Source organism: Vipera ursinii (assembly GCF_947247035.1).
Source record: "Vipera ursinii genome assembly, chromosome: 3".
NCBI lineage: Eukaryota > Metazoa > Chordata > Lepidosauria > Squamata > Viperidae > Vipera > Vipera ursinii.
The window spans coordinates 104,384,793-104,401,601 of NC_139516.1; the positions used below are offsets into that span (position 1 = coordinate 104,384,793).

The window sequence follows — 16,809 nt, forward strand, 5'->3', positions numbered from 1 at the left end:
TTGGTATTGCATATTCTGGCTCATTAAATTTCTATTCACTTCAGCCAAAACTGTATTCCCAGTGCAGCTCTCCGATAAGAGCACAGCAATTAAAACTTGGAAAGTTATACCAACACTGTTATTATCTTTTAGAAAATCAACACAAAACCATCTTCTCCTAGATTTCCTCTCCCCCCCCACCTCCCACCTTTGGGGGGCTATTGCCTCCTTAAGTAACACCAGCTGCCTGCAATTAGTGCAGGTTCGAGTCCCACCAGGCTCAAGGTTGACTCAGCCTTCCATCCTTCCGAGGTAAGTAAAATAGGACCCAGATTGTTGGGGGCAATAAGCTGACTTTGTAAAAATGCCGCTTGGGGGGGGGGTGAAAGCCCTAATAAGCAGCCATATACATAGAATGAAGGCTATTGCTAAGCACATTGATTTGTGCTTCTTAGATTGTAAGCCGCCCTGAGTCTTCGGAGAAGGGCGGGATATAAATGGGATTAAAAAAAAACAACACTAGCCAGATTTTGTTCCTGCTCACATTTGTCCCTCATCCAAATTTGTTTTCAGCAAGATCCATGCCAGAGTTCTTTTTAATCCATAATCATTAGTGCTGATTGCCCACAATATAAACCCTTACTATCCCACAGTGTTCAAGCAAGACCTATTCACCAATGCTGGATATGCTTTTGGATAATTAACTCAATAGCTTTTGGGAGAACACATCAAAAGCTACACAGCTTTTCCTTCCTCCATCAGAAGAAATAAGTTGTTTCAACATCATTCAAAAAGCTATTAATGTCCAGAATCCTAAACATGAACAAGGCTCACAGGGGAAATCTAAGTCATTCTAATAATTACCTTCAGAATACTTCCACCTTCAGTAATGGTAAGACCCAGCTTCTTCTGCAGGAGCTGACCATTCTTCAGCCACTGAAGCACGGGTGGAGGTATCACATCGCTTTGGCAGTGTAGTTCCAAATGTTCTCCCATTGCCACAGAGATATTCTGTTCCTCTCCCATAATATTAGTTGGAACTGAATAAGCAGCACATTAGTAATTAGTTTCAACTCTTTTCACTAAGATGAATGAAGCCACCCACTTTCTATGAAGCAGTCACTGTCTGATATCAGCATTAATTGTATCAATTTTCATCAGTTAACCTTTCTCAAAAATATTAGCAGCATTACTAAGACAGTATGGGAAACTACCCAACATAAATGGAATGCTCCAGAGTAAATGCAGAAGAACAAAATGATCTGCTTCATGTGTTTTCCATCCATGGTAGAATCACCACCCCAACAAAAAGGGATTTCATTTGTAAAGAGGAGCATAATTCAGCAAACCAATATGAGTTTTCCCTAAATATACTTGTGAAATAGTATAAATTAAACCCATACAGAAGCTGATCCCATATCAATCCATTTGTAATAAATTCTTCATCATGTATTACTTAATACAGGGGTCGGCAACCGGAAAAAGGAAAAGAGCCACTCGGAACTGGTTCCATTGCACAAACAAAAAAGTGGGAGCCGCAAAAAGTGCACGCGCACGTGCATGCGCAAAAAACATTTTGCGCATGTGCAAAATGGGAGGCACCTGCACGGTGACAGGTCTCCTCTTTGGAGAGGTGACCGCGCACCTCTGCCCGAACGGGCTGTGGCACCGCTTGTTTAGAAAGCTGCCGCGGCCTGTTTGCAAAGCTACTGCCTTCGGAGGAAGGCGGCAGCCTGCAAACGGGCCGTGGCAGGTTTCCAAATGGACAGCGCCACTGCCGTGCAGTGCACCTAACATATTAGTTGCAAAATGAACCATCAGTAGGTATGGTTTAATATCAGAGGTTTCAAATTTGGAGATTGGCACATATTTGTAGTTACAAATGGAATTCCTGCTGGAGTCCAGCCAGCGATCTCAGAAGCAATTGTTTTAACAATTATCACATTTCAGTATCTCGAGATTTATTAGTTTTTTTTCCTCTCAAAGGGGGATTTATTCTTAAGTGCCAATGTAAGCAGGTCAGCCGAGGCTTCCACGCAAAAATGTTTGTGCTTAATCTTAAATAAATTGTAAACTATTTTACAGAAAGGGAGAGCTAAGTGAAAGTACTGGCTCTTTTCTGAGAAAAAAGTTCATTCGCCACTAACAAACCCCCCCCCCCGCATTCCAGTAGATACTTACAGAATTCTTTAATATTTTGGAGAAATCTTCAGTAGCCTACGTGTGAGCAAGATATATCTTATTTTCTAGTTGGGTGCTAAATAGGTGACATACGGGATATCTGTGTGCACAATTGTATTTCAATTAAAAACAAAGAGATTTTCGGTACTCGGGAAGCAGCAACAACAATAATTTTCAGCCGTGTTACTGGAACCCTTTGTTCTCTCCGAGGTGCTTGGAAATAAGCAGTCCCGCATTCCTGGGATTTTGGGATTGCTATAACTTGAAGGACAACTGAGGCCAAGTCTTGCCTCTCCCATTATCTTCTCCATTCATCCATCCCATCGGGTGTTAGAACTGAGTAGGACCCAGCGGCCGGTGGGCACCGAGGGCGACCAGTGTTCTCCAAGGTACCAGGTCCATTGGCAAGGGGGTGCACCGGTTGCTCCCAACAATCCCTTCCCCCCATCTCTTTGTTCAGTCCACTGCTCTGGTTCCCGTCCCTCAGGGGGGCCGTGAAGAGCGGGCTGACGGAGAATCGCGTAGCCGGAACACAAAACCAGGTTTGCGAGAGGCCATAGCCTTCTGCATCCCGCTAGAAACCATCGGTGGCTGTTGTACGGCAGCACCTACAGACTTGCCCAGTCCAGCTGCAGTGGTCTCATGTGTGAAGTTCTCGGCCCTAGTGGCTTTTGTAAAGCAGAAATTGCTTCCAGCAGAGTCTTTTCCCTCTATTTTTTTTACAATAAGTTTCTCCTCCCTCTCCCCTCCCTCAAAAATAGAGGGACCTGGGTGGCAAGGTACAGTTGAAGATCTAATCTGGCCAAGAGTAGAAATCCCGGAACTGGGATGGGCTCGGGCACAAGGCGGGAGGCAAACGGCTTCATCGACGACACCTCCCGTCTCGTGGTGCAGGCTAGATTGCCTCTCTAGGAATCCACGCCTTTCAGGAGAGGCCAAGGAAACAACCCCGGCTAAGGGCCCCGCACCCTCGCCTCCACACCCGAGAGTGCTCCAGTCCATCTGCAGCCGTGTCTCCGCTGGTCGCGCCTGCTACTTAGAGGTCCCTCAACTCGGTTTCCCAGCGGCTGTGTCCCAGAGCTGAGTTATGCTCGAGGGGCCGGTCTTCCCGACAACCCCCCCATCCCCATCCCCAGGGCTCCTGCCAGGGAGAAGGCGCGGGTTGGCAGCTTTAGCTTGGCGCCAGCCTCCTTTCTATTTGCAGGCCTCGAGTGGATGGATCCCCGCTGTTCTCTCGGTTTGAGGCTTCCCCATCTCTCTCTCCCCGCCACGCCATCTGAGGTCAATGCTCTGGTAAATAATAAATCAGTTGGAAAACAAAAGCCGCTCGGATTTATGGTCCAAAGTGCTAATTAGAAACATCATTTGAGCAATAAACAAACACTTTCGAGCAAATAATGCCTGCGGAAAAGAGAGGGAGCGAGCCAGGAAGCTGGTCCTACAGCGGCCAGGCCCCGGTGGCTTTTAAAAGCCCAGGGCCTCACCAGGAACGGAATTTTTAAGGGATGGCTGTGAGAGGGAAGATGGAGGATTTTCACCCGGAGGTTGCGGGGCATCTGCAAGCTTTCCAAACGGACGGCGCCACTGCCCGTTCAGGCGGAGGTGTGCGCGCACCTCTCCAAAGGTTTGGAGAGCTGCGCGCGTACCTCCGCCCGTTCAGAGAGGTGCACGTGCACCTCTTGGAACAGGCAGTGGTGCCGTCCGTTTGGAAAGCTGCCGCGGCCCGTTCACAGGCTGCTGCCTTCCTCTGAAGGCGGTAGTTTTGCAAACGGGCTGCAGCAGCTTTCCAAACAAGCGGCGCCACTGCCCGTTCGGGCGGAGGTGCGCACGCACCTCTCCAAAGGTTTGGAGAGCTGCGCGCGCACCTCCGCCCATTCAGAGAGGTGCGCGCGCACCTCTCCAAACGGGCAGCGCCACTCTCCATTTGGAGAGGTGTGCGCACACCACTACCCGTTCGGAGAGGTGCGCGCGCACCGGGCGACTAGGAGCCGCAGGAGACGGCTTAAAGAGCCGCATGCGGCTCCGGAGCCACGGGTTGCCGACCTGTGACTTAATACATTAATTTCATCTAAATGGAGTTTTCCAAGGTTTTCCAAGGTCTGTTACCATTCTTCCTCTTTTGTTATTGACTTTTTAAAATATTTAGGATTTTTGGGCTTTTCAGTTGTGCTATAACCTGATAATATCAGCCCTAAATTCTTCCATTAAAAATTAGTTTAGAATTATGAAGGGAGGATTCTAGAGATCTTAAAATGTGCTTAAAATTGAAAGAATGTAAAATATTTCAAATGCAAAACATTTAGAGTTTTGAGCCCTATTCTGTGCTCTTATGTGTTGTTTTAAGATGCAATGGCTTATTCTAAATTTACTGAAAGGATTTTAGCTTTTATCACTCTGGAAGTATTCCAAACTTGAAGTGTCCCTGGTTGTTTGGAATTGGAACAGTTCCAGAATAGTTGGAGTAGCATTACAACACTTGTTGTAAAGTTGGAACACTGTCTGAAATTCAGCAGTTTCAAATTTCAAGTGTTTTGCATACCACTATTTTTACAACCATGTACGCATTAACAGAATACTGCAGCCAATTGTAGTTCTCCGATTAATCCAGCTATACCATTGTTTGCCAATCTTTATTTTTCATGCATTGCAGTTGTAATTTCATAATTTTTTTAAAAAAACAGGCATGCACTATAAGAGCAGCTCTGAAAAGCAGCTCTGCTAAAATGTCTCAAGACAATATGCAAATCCTCATAATCATTTAAGCAAACATCTACAGATTTTTTGTTCTTAGTTTTTAAGTACAAATTTTCAGTAACTGAAGAAAATGATTAACATCTGAATTACTATCTACTTGTCCCAAAGAAACATAGCATTCATTTGAATAAGACTTCCTATGACAGGGCATGTTAGATACCTATGAAACTTATGAAGTCCATTCTATTAAAATAAACATAAGATATCACTTCCAGATTCTGTGGTATAATAAAAACCAGACGGGTCATTTTAGAAATCTAATCAAGCATCACAGCCAGGGGTCATCAAAATATGTCAGGACAACAGTTCTACAAAATTCCAAAACAGCTTGCTGGGGAAGGCTATTGTAATCCCTCAAGGTACCCCTCAAGAATGCTTATGAAATTCTTGGTATAAACATTACTTATGTTCTTACCATAAACTCTGAGATCAATATCTCTTTGTTTTTCTCCTGCTGCATTTACTGCAACACATGTGTATCTTCCAGTATCGCTGATCTGAGCACTTGTCAGTGCCAGGATGTGACCTCCAGAACAAATCTAAAAAGAGAATGGAATTGTTTTTTAAAAAATGGCACATAGGTTGAATTAGACAGCATAAGAGTACTAACTTTCATTATTCACATAATACAATTTTCCTGATGTGAATTTTTTTTTTTAATTCCATTTATATCCCGCCCTTCTCCGAAGACTCAGGGCGGCTTACAAGCTTAGCAGTAGCCTTCATTCTATGTATATTCCTGCTTATTAGGGCTTTCACACACACCCCAAGCAGCATTATTACAAAGTCAGCTTAATTGCCCCCAACAATCTGGGTCCTCATTTTACCTACCTCGGAAGGATGGAAGGCTGAGTCAACCTTGAGCCTGGTGGGATGCGAACCTGCACTAATTGCAGGCAGCTGGTGTTACTTAAGGAGGCATTAGCCCACTGCTCCACCAAGGCTCTTTTTTTTTTGTTTTTGCATCAGCCCAGAAATCTCTAATATTACTTCCACTGTTTACATTTTTCTTCTTTCTGCTGTTCCCCCCTTTTTTGTAATGTCTTCCCTAATGAATAATTCTAGAGAGTTCTAATTTTAATTCTAGCAATAATTCTATTGCTAGCTTTGTTATCAAAATATTATCCAACTATGGAGTTTTTAAAAAATTATTTATAAAATTTATAGGCTGCCCATCTTATCTCAGGGTAACTCTGGGCTTGGATTTTATTTATGAATTAACACAGATAAAATTGCTTTATGTGTAAAATTGCTTTAGGTGAATTTGAAGTATTAATTAATGAATATAGTTTATTATCCAAAATTTAAAGAGACAGGTTCTATGGAGAAATCCCATCTTTAAACTGTGGGTAAATATCCTTCATGCTTTAATGGAGCTAAGAAATTACCTGGAGTCCACTTGAAAGACTAGAAATGGGACTGCCATCCTTCAACCAGGTTAGAATAGGAGCAGGAATTCCATGAGCTTCACACTCCAACCTCACCTGATCATTAACTACAACAGTTACCATTTCATTATTTCCTGAAATGGAGGGTGGAACTAATAAAAAAGAAAGTGAAATATTATGTGCTGGTCGATAGTTTAAATCTATATTTTTGCAAATAATATTGCATGCAAAGATACAGTAGATGTACCTTTGGATCTTTGCAAACCCATACTGTGAAAGCCAAGAAGATCTTTTTATACAGTTCAAAAGTGGATTAAAGAGGTTGGTTCTCCCCCGCTTTCTATTTTTCTCGTTGTAATTCAGTTTGCTACAGAAGTGAAAGGAGCATTCCTAAAGTTCTCTAGGGCCACATAAACACTCTGAAAAGATACTACAGTGTAACACAGCATCCTTCCAGAGGATTTTACTTACTTTATTTTATTTATTTATTTTATTTATTTGATTTATATACCGCCCTTCTCCCGAAGGACTCAGGGCGGTGTACAGGGCAATAAAAATAAGAATACAGGATACAAGATTTAAAGTTAAATGATTGTGCCCAATGTAGTAGGTTAGTTAAAATAATGTTAAAACCCAAACCCATCAGGCCAGGCCGGCTTGTTCGAATGGATAAGTTTTTAGATCACGCCGGAAGGAGCGAAGGTCAGGGGCCATCCGGAGTTCAGCCGGTAAGTGGTTCCAAAGGATTGGTGCACCCACCGAGAATGCTCTCCCCCTGGGGGTCACCAGCCGACATTCTCTGACCGGTGGTACCCTGAGGAGGCCCTCTCTGTGGGAACGTACAGGACAGAGGGAAGTTGACGCCGGCAGTAGGTGCTCCCGTAGGTAATCTGGACCCATGCCATGTAGTGCTTTCTATGTCATCACCAGCACCTTGAATTTCACCCAGAAGGCAACTGGAAGCCAGTGTAGCTCACAGAGCAGAGGTGTAATATGGGAGTATCGGGAGACCCCCAAAAGAACTCGTGCAGCTGCATTCTGTACCAGCTGAAGCTTCTGAGTAGTTCTCAAGGGCAGCCCCATGTAAAGAGCATTGCAGTAGTCTAGACGAGAGGTCACAAGTGCATGAGTGACTGTACGCAAGGCATCCAGGTCCAGATAGGGTCGCAACTGGCGCACCAGACGAACCTGGGCGAAGGCCCCTCTAGTCACAGCTCCTATATGATCTTCTAAGGAGAGCTGTGAATCTAAGAGGACACCCAAATTGCAAGCCTTATCTACGGGGGGGTAATAACTCACCCCCAATATTAAGAGATGGAATAATCTGAATTTCCTGACATGCCGGTATGTACAGCCATTCAGTCTTGTCCGGGTTGAGTTGAAGCCTGTTCCTCCCCATCCAGACCCGGTCTGCTTCCAGGCAATGGGACATCACGTCAAGGGCATCACTGGGGTGGTTTGGGGTCGAGATGAAAAGCTGGGTATCATCAGCATACTGATGATATCCCACTCCAAAACCACGGATGATCTCACCTAGCGGCTTCATATAGATGTTAAACAGGAGAGGTGAGAGGACCGACCCCTGAGGAACTCCATAAATGAGAGGTCTCGGGCTCGATCTCTGCCCACCCACCAACACCGACTGTGAACGTTCCAGAAGGTAGGAGGAGAACCACTGAAGAACAGTGCCTCCCACTCCCAATCTCCTGAGACGCCACAGTAAGATACCATGGTCGATGGTATCAAAAGCCACTGAGAGGTCTAATAGGACTAGGACAGAGGAACAACCCCTGTCCCGAGCTCGCCAGAGATCATTCATCAGAGAGACCAATGCCGTCTCCGTGCTGTGTCCGGGCCTGAAACCCGATTGGTACGGGTCTAGATAATCAGTATCTTCAAGGAACAGAGGAAGTTGATGCGCCACTACGCTCTCAACAACCTTCGCAAGAAAGCAAAGGTTGGAGACCAGGCGAAAGTTGTTTAAAACAGCTGGGTCCAGGGAAGGCTTTTTGAGGAGGGGTCTCACCACCGCTTCTTTCAAGGCTGCAGGGAAACTGCCCTCTTTCAATGAAGCAGTTATCACTGCATGGATCCAGCCTCGTGTCCCATCCCGAGCCGCATAAACCAGCCAGGAGGGGCACGGGTCCAATAAGGACGTAGTGGAGCTCAGCTTCCTCATGATCTTGTCTACCTCGTCCAGAGTCACAGGATCGAACTCTTCCCAGATAACATCAACAAGACTGTCCATGTTCTCATCGTCAGATTCTGCCCAGTCGGAATCCAGACCGGTCCAGATCTGAGCGATTTTGTCCAGCAGATGTTGGCTAAATTCCTCGGCACGACCCTGTAAGGGATCCTCCTTCACCTCTTGATTAAGGAGAGAGCGGATCACCCTAAACAGGGCGGTTGGGTGATTATCTGCAGACGCGATAAGGGTAGCAAAGTAATTAGACCTTGCCCTCCTCAACGCCGCGAGATAAGACCTCGTAAAGGACCTTAGTCGCAATCGGTCGGATTTGGATCGGCTGGATCTCCAACAGATTTTCCCCCTACTATTATCCCCCCTCCCCCAACTTTGCTTTTTCTGGTTACAAAACAGTAGATAACAACCTTGATATTCCCCATCAATTGATATGTGAGTAATTAATTGCTTTCAGCCCTTCCTTGGGTCACTGAGTGGAACATGGGAATGACCTTAAGAGACAGAGGACAGAAGGGAAGATACACATGTGTTGCAGTAAATGCAGCAGGAGAAAAACAAAGAGATATTGATCTCAGAGTTTATGGTAAGAACATAAGTAATGGCAAACTTCTCAGAAGAGACCCTCCCTAGTTTCTTGGGATGTAAAAGGGATAAGAGACAAAGGTACCTTCAGATTTGCAATATTCTGTTAATGTAACTTGGTGTGCTTCTTGATTGGACTACCTTGCAAGGCTGACAGCCATTAAGAGTTCTCAGGGAAATGAACTACACCAGGTTATTATTATTTTAAAGAATAATGGATTGAATTTCTGTTCAATCCACTGTACGAGTGTAGATTTTCCAAGCCCGCATGCGAAATATTAGCAATGAACTTACAAGATTTGTCTTCAAAGAGACACAGGAATCCATGAAAAGAGTTAAGATTAAGAGGAAAGGATTAGGAATTAAGAGTTAAGAAAACAGCTTAACAGTTAAGATATTCCCAACTCCTAGAAAGGTATTTGTTTCTTGTGGTGAGGTAATGATTGTCTACATCAATTACATTGTAGTGCCAGCACTGATAAATAGTTTTGTACCATAAAGCAATAAACATGAGAGGAATGAAGTTTTGTCAGTTAAGAGGAAAAAAACAGGTCAATTACATTATTGTCCCCATCCCATTCGTATTCAGAGGAATCAGCTCTGGCAATGAAACTGGGAGGTAGAACATAAATTTAAAGATCTTCTTGTTCTGCCTGATAAAAGGTTTGATCTGGTCAAGTCATAGCCAGTCACAGGACTGGGTTTAAAAAAATGATGGGAATCTAAAAGTGTTGTGGTTTAGAATTACATCATTTTCTTAAAACCTGGCCCTGTGAATGGGTCTGAATTTATTGTGGGCTATGTGATTTCCACAATAGCAGTAATTAAATATTTGTATCAGTTTGCTGAACTAAGGCAGTGAGACCTGTCTTCCAAACCTAATTTCATGGCAGCCCAATCAAACAAGCATTTCAAAATTAAAAGGCTTCCCATTTTTGAATTCTTCAAATATTGCAAACAACCACTCTCCTTTTCTCAAATCAGCATAGAAAAATGACCTTAAAAAGTACCTAAGTACATGCAATAAATCTGAAATAGCCAGTTGAAAGGCAGATAAGAATGACTTTGTTATGAGAAGCAGGATTTACCATGGACCTGAAGATTGTAGAATGATTCAGCTACTCCTGCTGCATTTGTCACCGCACATTTATAAATCCCAGTGTCAGAGACTTGGGCTGCATCTATTTGAATAATTTGCCCTCTGTTCAAGAAAGTGATGCCAGCAATATTGATGAGAGGAAGGTTATCTTTGTACCATGTGACAACTGCAAAATAAAATAAGAGATATTTGGTACTAAGCTATGAAAGAATTTATTGGAAGGAAACACTCAAGTTACTGTACTTTTTACTCTAATACCACTTAGATTGTTGACAGATGCCCAGATAAAGTACAGAAATGTTGTAGTTTACAGCACAGGGGATATTAGGAAAATTGAGGGATTAAAAGGTATTTCTTGCTTATTCCACTCCAACACGTGGCCATGGTGAGGAAGACAAAATTAAAGAGGAATTCTTTTTTACTCTCAAGTTGCAAACAATTTCAGGGTAGAGACTAATTGCCCACACTATGGCCTGTTAAAGCATTCTTCATTGCCTACCTATTCTTGCTCTCTTCTTCAGGACACCTTCTTATTTCATTTGGAAGTTGTGGAGTAATATTTATATGACAGCCCTCATAAGTTGCTACCATATCACTCAAGGTTTTCTCAAGATACTATTAAATATCAGGTGAAATACAGCTTTCCCTTCTCTCCCCCAGGAAAGATGTGGTGTTGAAGACATATTTACAGGGAGCACCAGAGCTTTATAGTATTAAATGATAACTTGCATATGAAAATAAGTCATTACAGATCAAACATCACAGACAATGCAATTCTCTGCTATATTAATGGATTTAGTTCAGAAATTGAAATATTAGATATTTTTCTTTTTTTTTTACTGCTTTCTCCCAAAACAGTCAATCAGAGCAACCAATGTCTTTCTTTCAGGTTCATTCCTGAACTTCTTCATTAGATTAAATAGAATAAAAAAGAAGTCTAGGCCATACTGTGTAATAATTCTATTTTGAAACTTTCCTTGCTACAGAATTAAACTAAGTCCCAGTCTTAAGCAACAAATTAATGTAGCTTCTGCATGAATACATGTAATAAATTACAAACTTAAGATCCTTTGCAAGAAAGAGATGTGCTATTCTACAGAGTTCAGTGAAAGTACAATAGGTGGAAAAATTCGGCATGACTTATGAGACGAGATAGAATTGCTATGAGTACCTGGCAAAGGAATTCCAGACACTCTGCACTGTAGTTGTATTGGATTGTTCACAATTACAGTCTCATTTCTTAGCATTCCTGCATCCTTCAGACTAGGTGGCTCTGAAAAAAGAGAAGAAAATTATAGTTCTTTTATTTCGACATATCGTACTCAGGCTTTCTCTGTACTTAGTTTACAAGTTTCCAGCATAGGTATATGTCCATTCATACAATCTGCAGCAAATGATTAGTATGATTCAAAGAAGAGCCTAGATATGACCTAGAGATAAAGCAATGTTTTTCTAATTACAGAGTAGCCATAATAATGCAGTGATTTTTCCTTTCTTCTCTAAGATCTTTCAAAGATTGTGGTGCCTTACATCTCCCAATGCCTGGTTTTGTAGTTCAGAATCAGAACACTCTGATGGATGACAAAACTCAACTTGGATTAGTCATTTAAAAATTAGTGAGCTGAGAGACAAGATTCCTGACATGATTTGTTCAAGTCTAAACTAAAGTAGATATTTCTAAGTAACTGACAGAACTTACTAAGGCTTAGTTGACAAATGCTTAAAAGTAAAATTTAGAGATGTGAGTCATCTGGAAAAATAAAATATAAATAAATAAAATTATCTTGTACTTAAAGTTCTACTTCTGTAGATTACCCAATAACAGCTGACCTACTAGAACATTAGCAATACTAAAACATCAAAGGCTATATGCTAACCAATTTGCTTACATCTAATACTTTTAATCATAACTCCTTGAACAATCAGCATACTGATTCTTTCCATCCTTGGCATTATAAAACAGTTTTCTGGTAGCTATCTTTCCCTACAAGGTTCCTGAATACGTATGATACAAACTGTTACATCTTCTGTTCTTTTGGCATTAAGCGAGACGAAATATTGAAACAGCAAACAAGTTTATTAACTCAGAACAGAAGCAGCCCTAATGGCTGCTGCACAGCTATTTATACTGTTAGCCTCTAGGTGGCAACCAATAGGTTTAAAGTAAAAGTTTCCCACCCCAAGCCTAATTATCATCTTGGAGACAGCCAGTCCGGCTTTCAGTAACAGCAACTGTTAAGCAATACAGCAATCTAGGTCAGATATTAAGCAAGTGATTAAAACAGTTATGGCCAATACATTACACAAACTTTTTACTTTCTTGGGTCAGGTCTCCTAAGCTCTGGGACCAAAACCTCAGGGTAGATTTCTTCAGCCACACTTCTCAACTGGAGTTGGTCTTCACAGGGATTTTAACTTTTTTAAATGGGTGCATACATATGTAATACTATAGGGTACATGTTTACATAGTTTTGAATGTCTTATGGGCAATAAGATAGGATTTAAATTATATACATTAATAAAGGTAATACATCTCAAAATGTTATTGGCTTGGATTTGAACCATTGAAAACCCTCTGATCTTTGATGCTCTTGAGACATTTCAAGGCATATTTTTATAAGTGGTTGAGGAAAGACCCTGACCATCAGACAAGATTATCTGATGCCCAAACAAGTTACCAGCTCTGAATACTTACAGAGTACTAAAACTGAGCACAAATTTGGGCACATAGCATAATGGCTGTAACTAGCAATCAACAGGCAATACTGAATGCCAATGAGAAGTCATTACCATATACATGCAGATAAATGGATTGCTGGGCTTCACCAGCTGCATTTGTTGCTATACAGGTGTATCTGCCAGCATCATCTTTTAAGGCCTTGGCAATCTGCAAAATGCACCCTGAAGATTCCAGCTGCTCCAGAACAAAAGCAAAAAAAGAGCAAGATTTCTCTGGAATGATGAATGAATCAATGAGATTTCTATCATAATATGAGCAAAAACAATAAACATTGGTATCTTCTTTCAAACTATCGGGCATTCATAGAAGTTACATGTACAGCTGTTGGATATACTATCCAGTACTACTGACTCTTCAGCATCTCATGAGCTACTGGGCACAAGGGGCAGAAGAATGTGAATAAAGATTAAGGATTTACTTTGTGCACCCTCTTTGTCAATTAATCTGACTGCTCTTTGTCTAAAAGAATGCCAATCTGAAGTCATTTACATCACAAGCATGCATGCCCAAAATACTTGCTCTTGGCCTCTCTTCCTGCAAGAATGCCCCCAGTCAATTGTCCCATCCCTCCATTCTTCCATCCATCCAGTGGGGTCAAAGGCTTGCTGGAATAAAACAGATTTACAACCGAACCTATAGGAGATGCACATACTGGTCAGGTGGGGGAGAAATGCATTAGCCAACTGGGGCCTTGCCACAAAAAAAATCTGAAAGGCTGTTTCTCTTTTTATGTTTTCAGAAAAAGGTCATGGAAAAAAAACGGCTTGAGAAGAGTTTTGATCATGTCAAATCAATATTGGCTTAAAAGATAAACACTGACAAGTGTTTTCTTTACAATATTATTTAAAACTTTTTACTTACTCCAATGTTTCCTCTAGCAGTATTTACAGGTTGATTATCTTTCAGCCATGTGATAGAAGGGATTGGTATGCCATTAACAATACACTGCAGGGTTACTGGTTTGTGTATCACTACAAATCTTTCAGAAGGACCACTCATTTTGATTGTTGGAGAGACTGCAAAAGAATCAAGATAGATTTTTATTCAAAGGTTAGTCATGAAGTTTCTTCATAAGTGCATAAGTTTGTAAGTCAAGAAGCTTATACAATATACTTTTCTTCTCTGAATGTGTTCCTATGAATTATCCAGCTGTCTATATAGGAACCAGTGAAAGCAATCTTTTCCTAATTAGCAAACAATGGTCCAAAACAAAATATTAATTAAATATGCAGTAATTGCTGAAAATAGAAACTGGGTATTTATTTTCCCATAACACATTCTTTCTCTACCCCACAATAGCATGCTACTGATGGGGAAAATGACAATTATGACAATGGGGCATAGTGCACTGTTTCTCAACCTTGGTTACTTTCAGATGTGTTGATTTCAGCTCCCAGAATTCCCCGGTTAAGTTTGATGACTGGAGAATTCTGAGCGTTAAAATCCACACATCTGAAAGTTGCCATTGTTGAGAAACACTGAGACATTGAATAAATCAGTGAAGCAGCGGCAGAAAGAAATAGTAGCAAGAAGGAAAAACTAGAAAGGTATCCGAGTTTTGTTCAATATCCAAATACCTAATAAAAGTTTGTCTGAAAAGTTTAATAGAGCAGGAATGGGTTTAATATTTGTGTACTAAAGAAGCCTAGAACAATTAGCATAATCTTGAATAACTTGTCTTCTTTTTTCATAAATATCACAAAGCTTCTAAATCCATTTCAAATCCTGAAATTCTTCTCCTATGTTCTCACCAAACCAAAACATATTTAAAATGTTTTGCGGAAAGGTCTAACCCAAACATCCCCCCTTTTTTCCCTTTCCTACAGAAGTAACACACCGTGCACAATCACATCAAATTCTTGTTTGCTTTCTCCCGCCTTGTTGGTTGCTATGCACTGATAATGGCCTGCATCAGATACTTCAGCCCGAGAGATGAGAAGCCTGCGTCCATTGAGCAAAAGTTTATATTCAACTCCTCCTTCAATAGGTTGGCCATTTTTCAACCATCTGGTGACAGAAAATCAGATCTTTAAAATTTTGTATAAAGAAGAGATTGTGGGGTATGAATTTGAATGCTTACAGTTGCAGGTGTCAAGACTACAGTTACAGTTCCAGGACTAAGAGACTGGATTGTCATCTTGTAAGTGATGCTGATTTATGGGTGCTGTCATATATCCCCTAGAACTATCATTAAAAAGGCATCATAGTATAATTCTACGTTAACCTATTTCTTCTGGAAAGAAATATGTTGGTGGCGATAGTGGTAAAAGAGAAAAGTGTGAACCAAGCAAAGATATTACAATAAATTCTTGTTTGAAAGTACCACCTCATCTTTTGACCATAGAACTCCTTTTTTGTAGTATAGAAGGAATTTGGGGGGTGGGGACAGCTGTATGAATCCCTGAACTGGCGAGGTCTATGGAAATTAACTTCCATCTGTCTTTGCTTAGTGAGCTGAGCAGTTCATTCTGCGTGCTGTACATTGAATCCATTTTTACCCAGGGACTCATGTCATTACTTCTTCAAAAATGATCACTTTCACCTGATGCTTTTCTAGATGGTAAAGAAGAGCAGGAAGGAGAAAAAGAAAGAACTCATTATAAAGTAAAGGCATAACACCTACGGTATTTTCATCATCTTTAGAAATACTGTACAATTGCAGCAAGGGAAACAAAAACAAAACAACTACCAAAAACTGAACATTCAAGATTAACTGGAAGGCTTAAAGGTATGTCTAAGTGATGACTCTTTCAGTTGGCCAATTTTTCTTCTTTATATTTTTGAAATAGAGCATTGCACAGATTACTGAAGTGTACTGAGAATCTGTAGTATTGCAGAGAAACAATAGCCAATCACAACTTGTCCTTCCTGGCCAATAGGTAACTGATTGCCCCAAGGGCTTTTTCTCCACCCAGTTCTTGAATCAGGAGAATAATATTTTGGATTAAATTGTTCTCCTTTTGTTTCCCAGATTAAGGAAAACAAATGATATGTTCCCCTCAGTGGTGGGATCCAAATATGTGAACAACCAGTTCTCTTTGTGGATGCTGCTTCCAGAAGTCCATTCTGGGCCTGGGCAACAAAAAATTAACTACCAGTTCTGCTGAACTGGTGTGAACTGACTAAATCCCACCACTGGTTCCTCTGGGTTGCCATCAAATGTCACCAGCCATGAGGAAAAATATCCATCAGGAGGTAATCCTGCATGTTGCAATTAAATCTCTTGTAGCAATTTTTTATTAAAAAAAAATCTTTTATGAAATATTATATAGTTTTATCACTTCACTTTCTTGGTAACTTTACTTTCAACCACATCTCCTTTGTGAACTTACGTGATGGTCGGCAGGGGTGTTCCTATGGCTGGACATTCCAACTCTAGGTGGCTGTGGAGAATCACAATGTGGCCTGAAGATTCATCTCCTCCTTCTAAACTTGGTGGAACTAGAACGAAGGGAAAGAGGGACAGAGAGATGGAGGGAAACTAAATCCTAGATAGAAATATTTTCATGTGTTACAATGTTTCCTTGAACAAATCCCTTGCACATTTATGCTTAGAGCAGCTATGCTCAATTCTCATTATCTGCAGGGGTCATTTTCTTGTGAAAATTACATTCCACATGACCATGTTTATCAGAATGACATGGAGACTTGTTAACATGATAAACACTGCAAGAACAAGAACACAGATTCTCTTGTTCTGGTTCACATCAATGTTGCATGGAAGCAGTGATTCCACACACACACACCACTTTGAGGTACAGTAGACCAGGCAAGAAATAACAACCATGGATAAAAACACTAACTTTATTATAAGGTTACAGTGACAGAATTTTTAAAGTCCGAAAATACTTTTAGTCTCCTAAAAACTAGGAAAGGTCCTTTC

General features: G+C 41.2%; 1 protein-coding gene across 1 annotated transcript in view; it reads right to left on the reverse strand.

Annotated features, from left to right (window-relative positions):
• The window catches only part of HMCN1 (hemicentin 1), a gene marked incomplete at its 3' end in the record, with an annotated part of 535,761 nt that overhangs the window by 233,911 nt on the left and 285,041 nt on the right, over positions 1-16,809 (reverse strand). Inside the window, 9 exon segments of the mRNA XM_083360257.1 lie at positions 844-1,019; positions 5,330-5,453; positions 6,303-6,454; positions 10,176-10,352; positions 11,358-11,459; positions 12,977-13,100; positions 13,788-13,942; positions 14,764-14,933; positions 16,259-16,367. Of these exon segments, the coding sequence (XP_083216383.1) occupies positions 844-1,019; positions 5,330-5,453; positions 6,303-6,454; positions 10,176-10,352; positions 11,358-11,459; positions 12,977-13,100; positions 13,788-13,942; positions 14,764-14,933; positions 16,259-16,367 (1,289 nt within the window).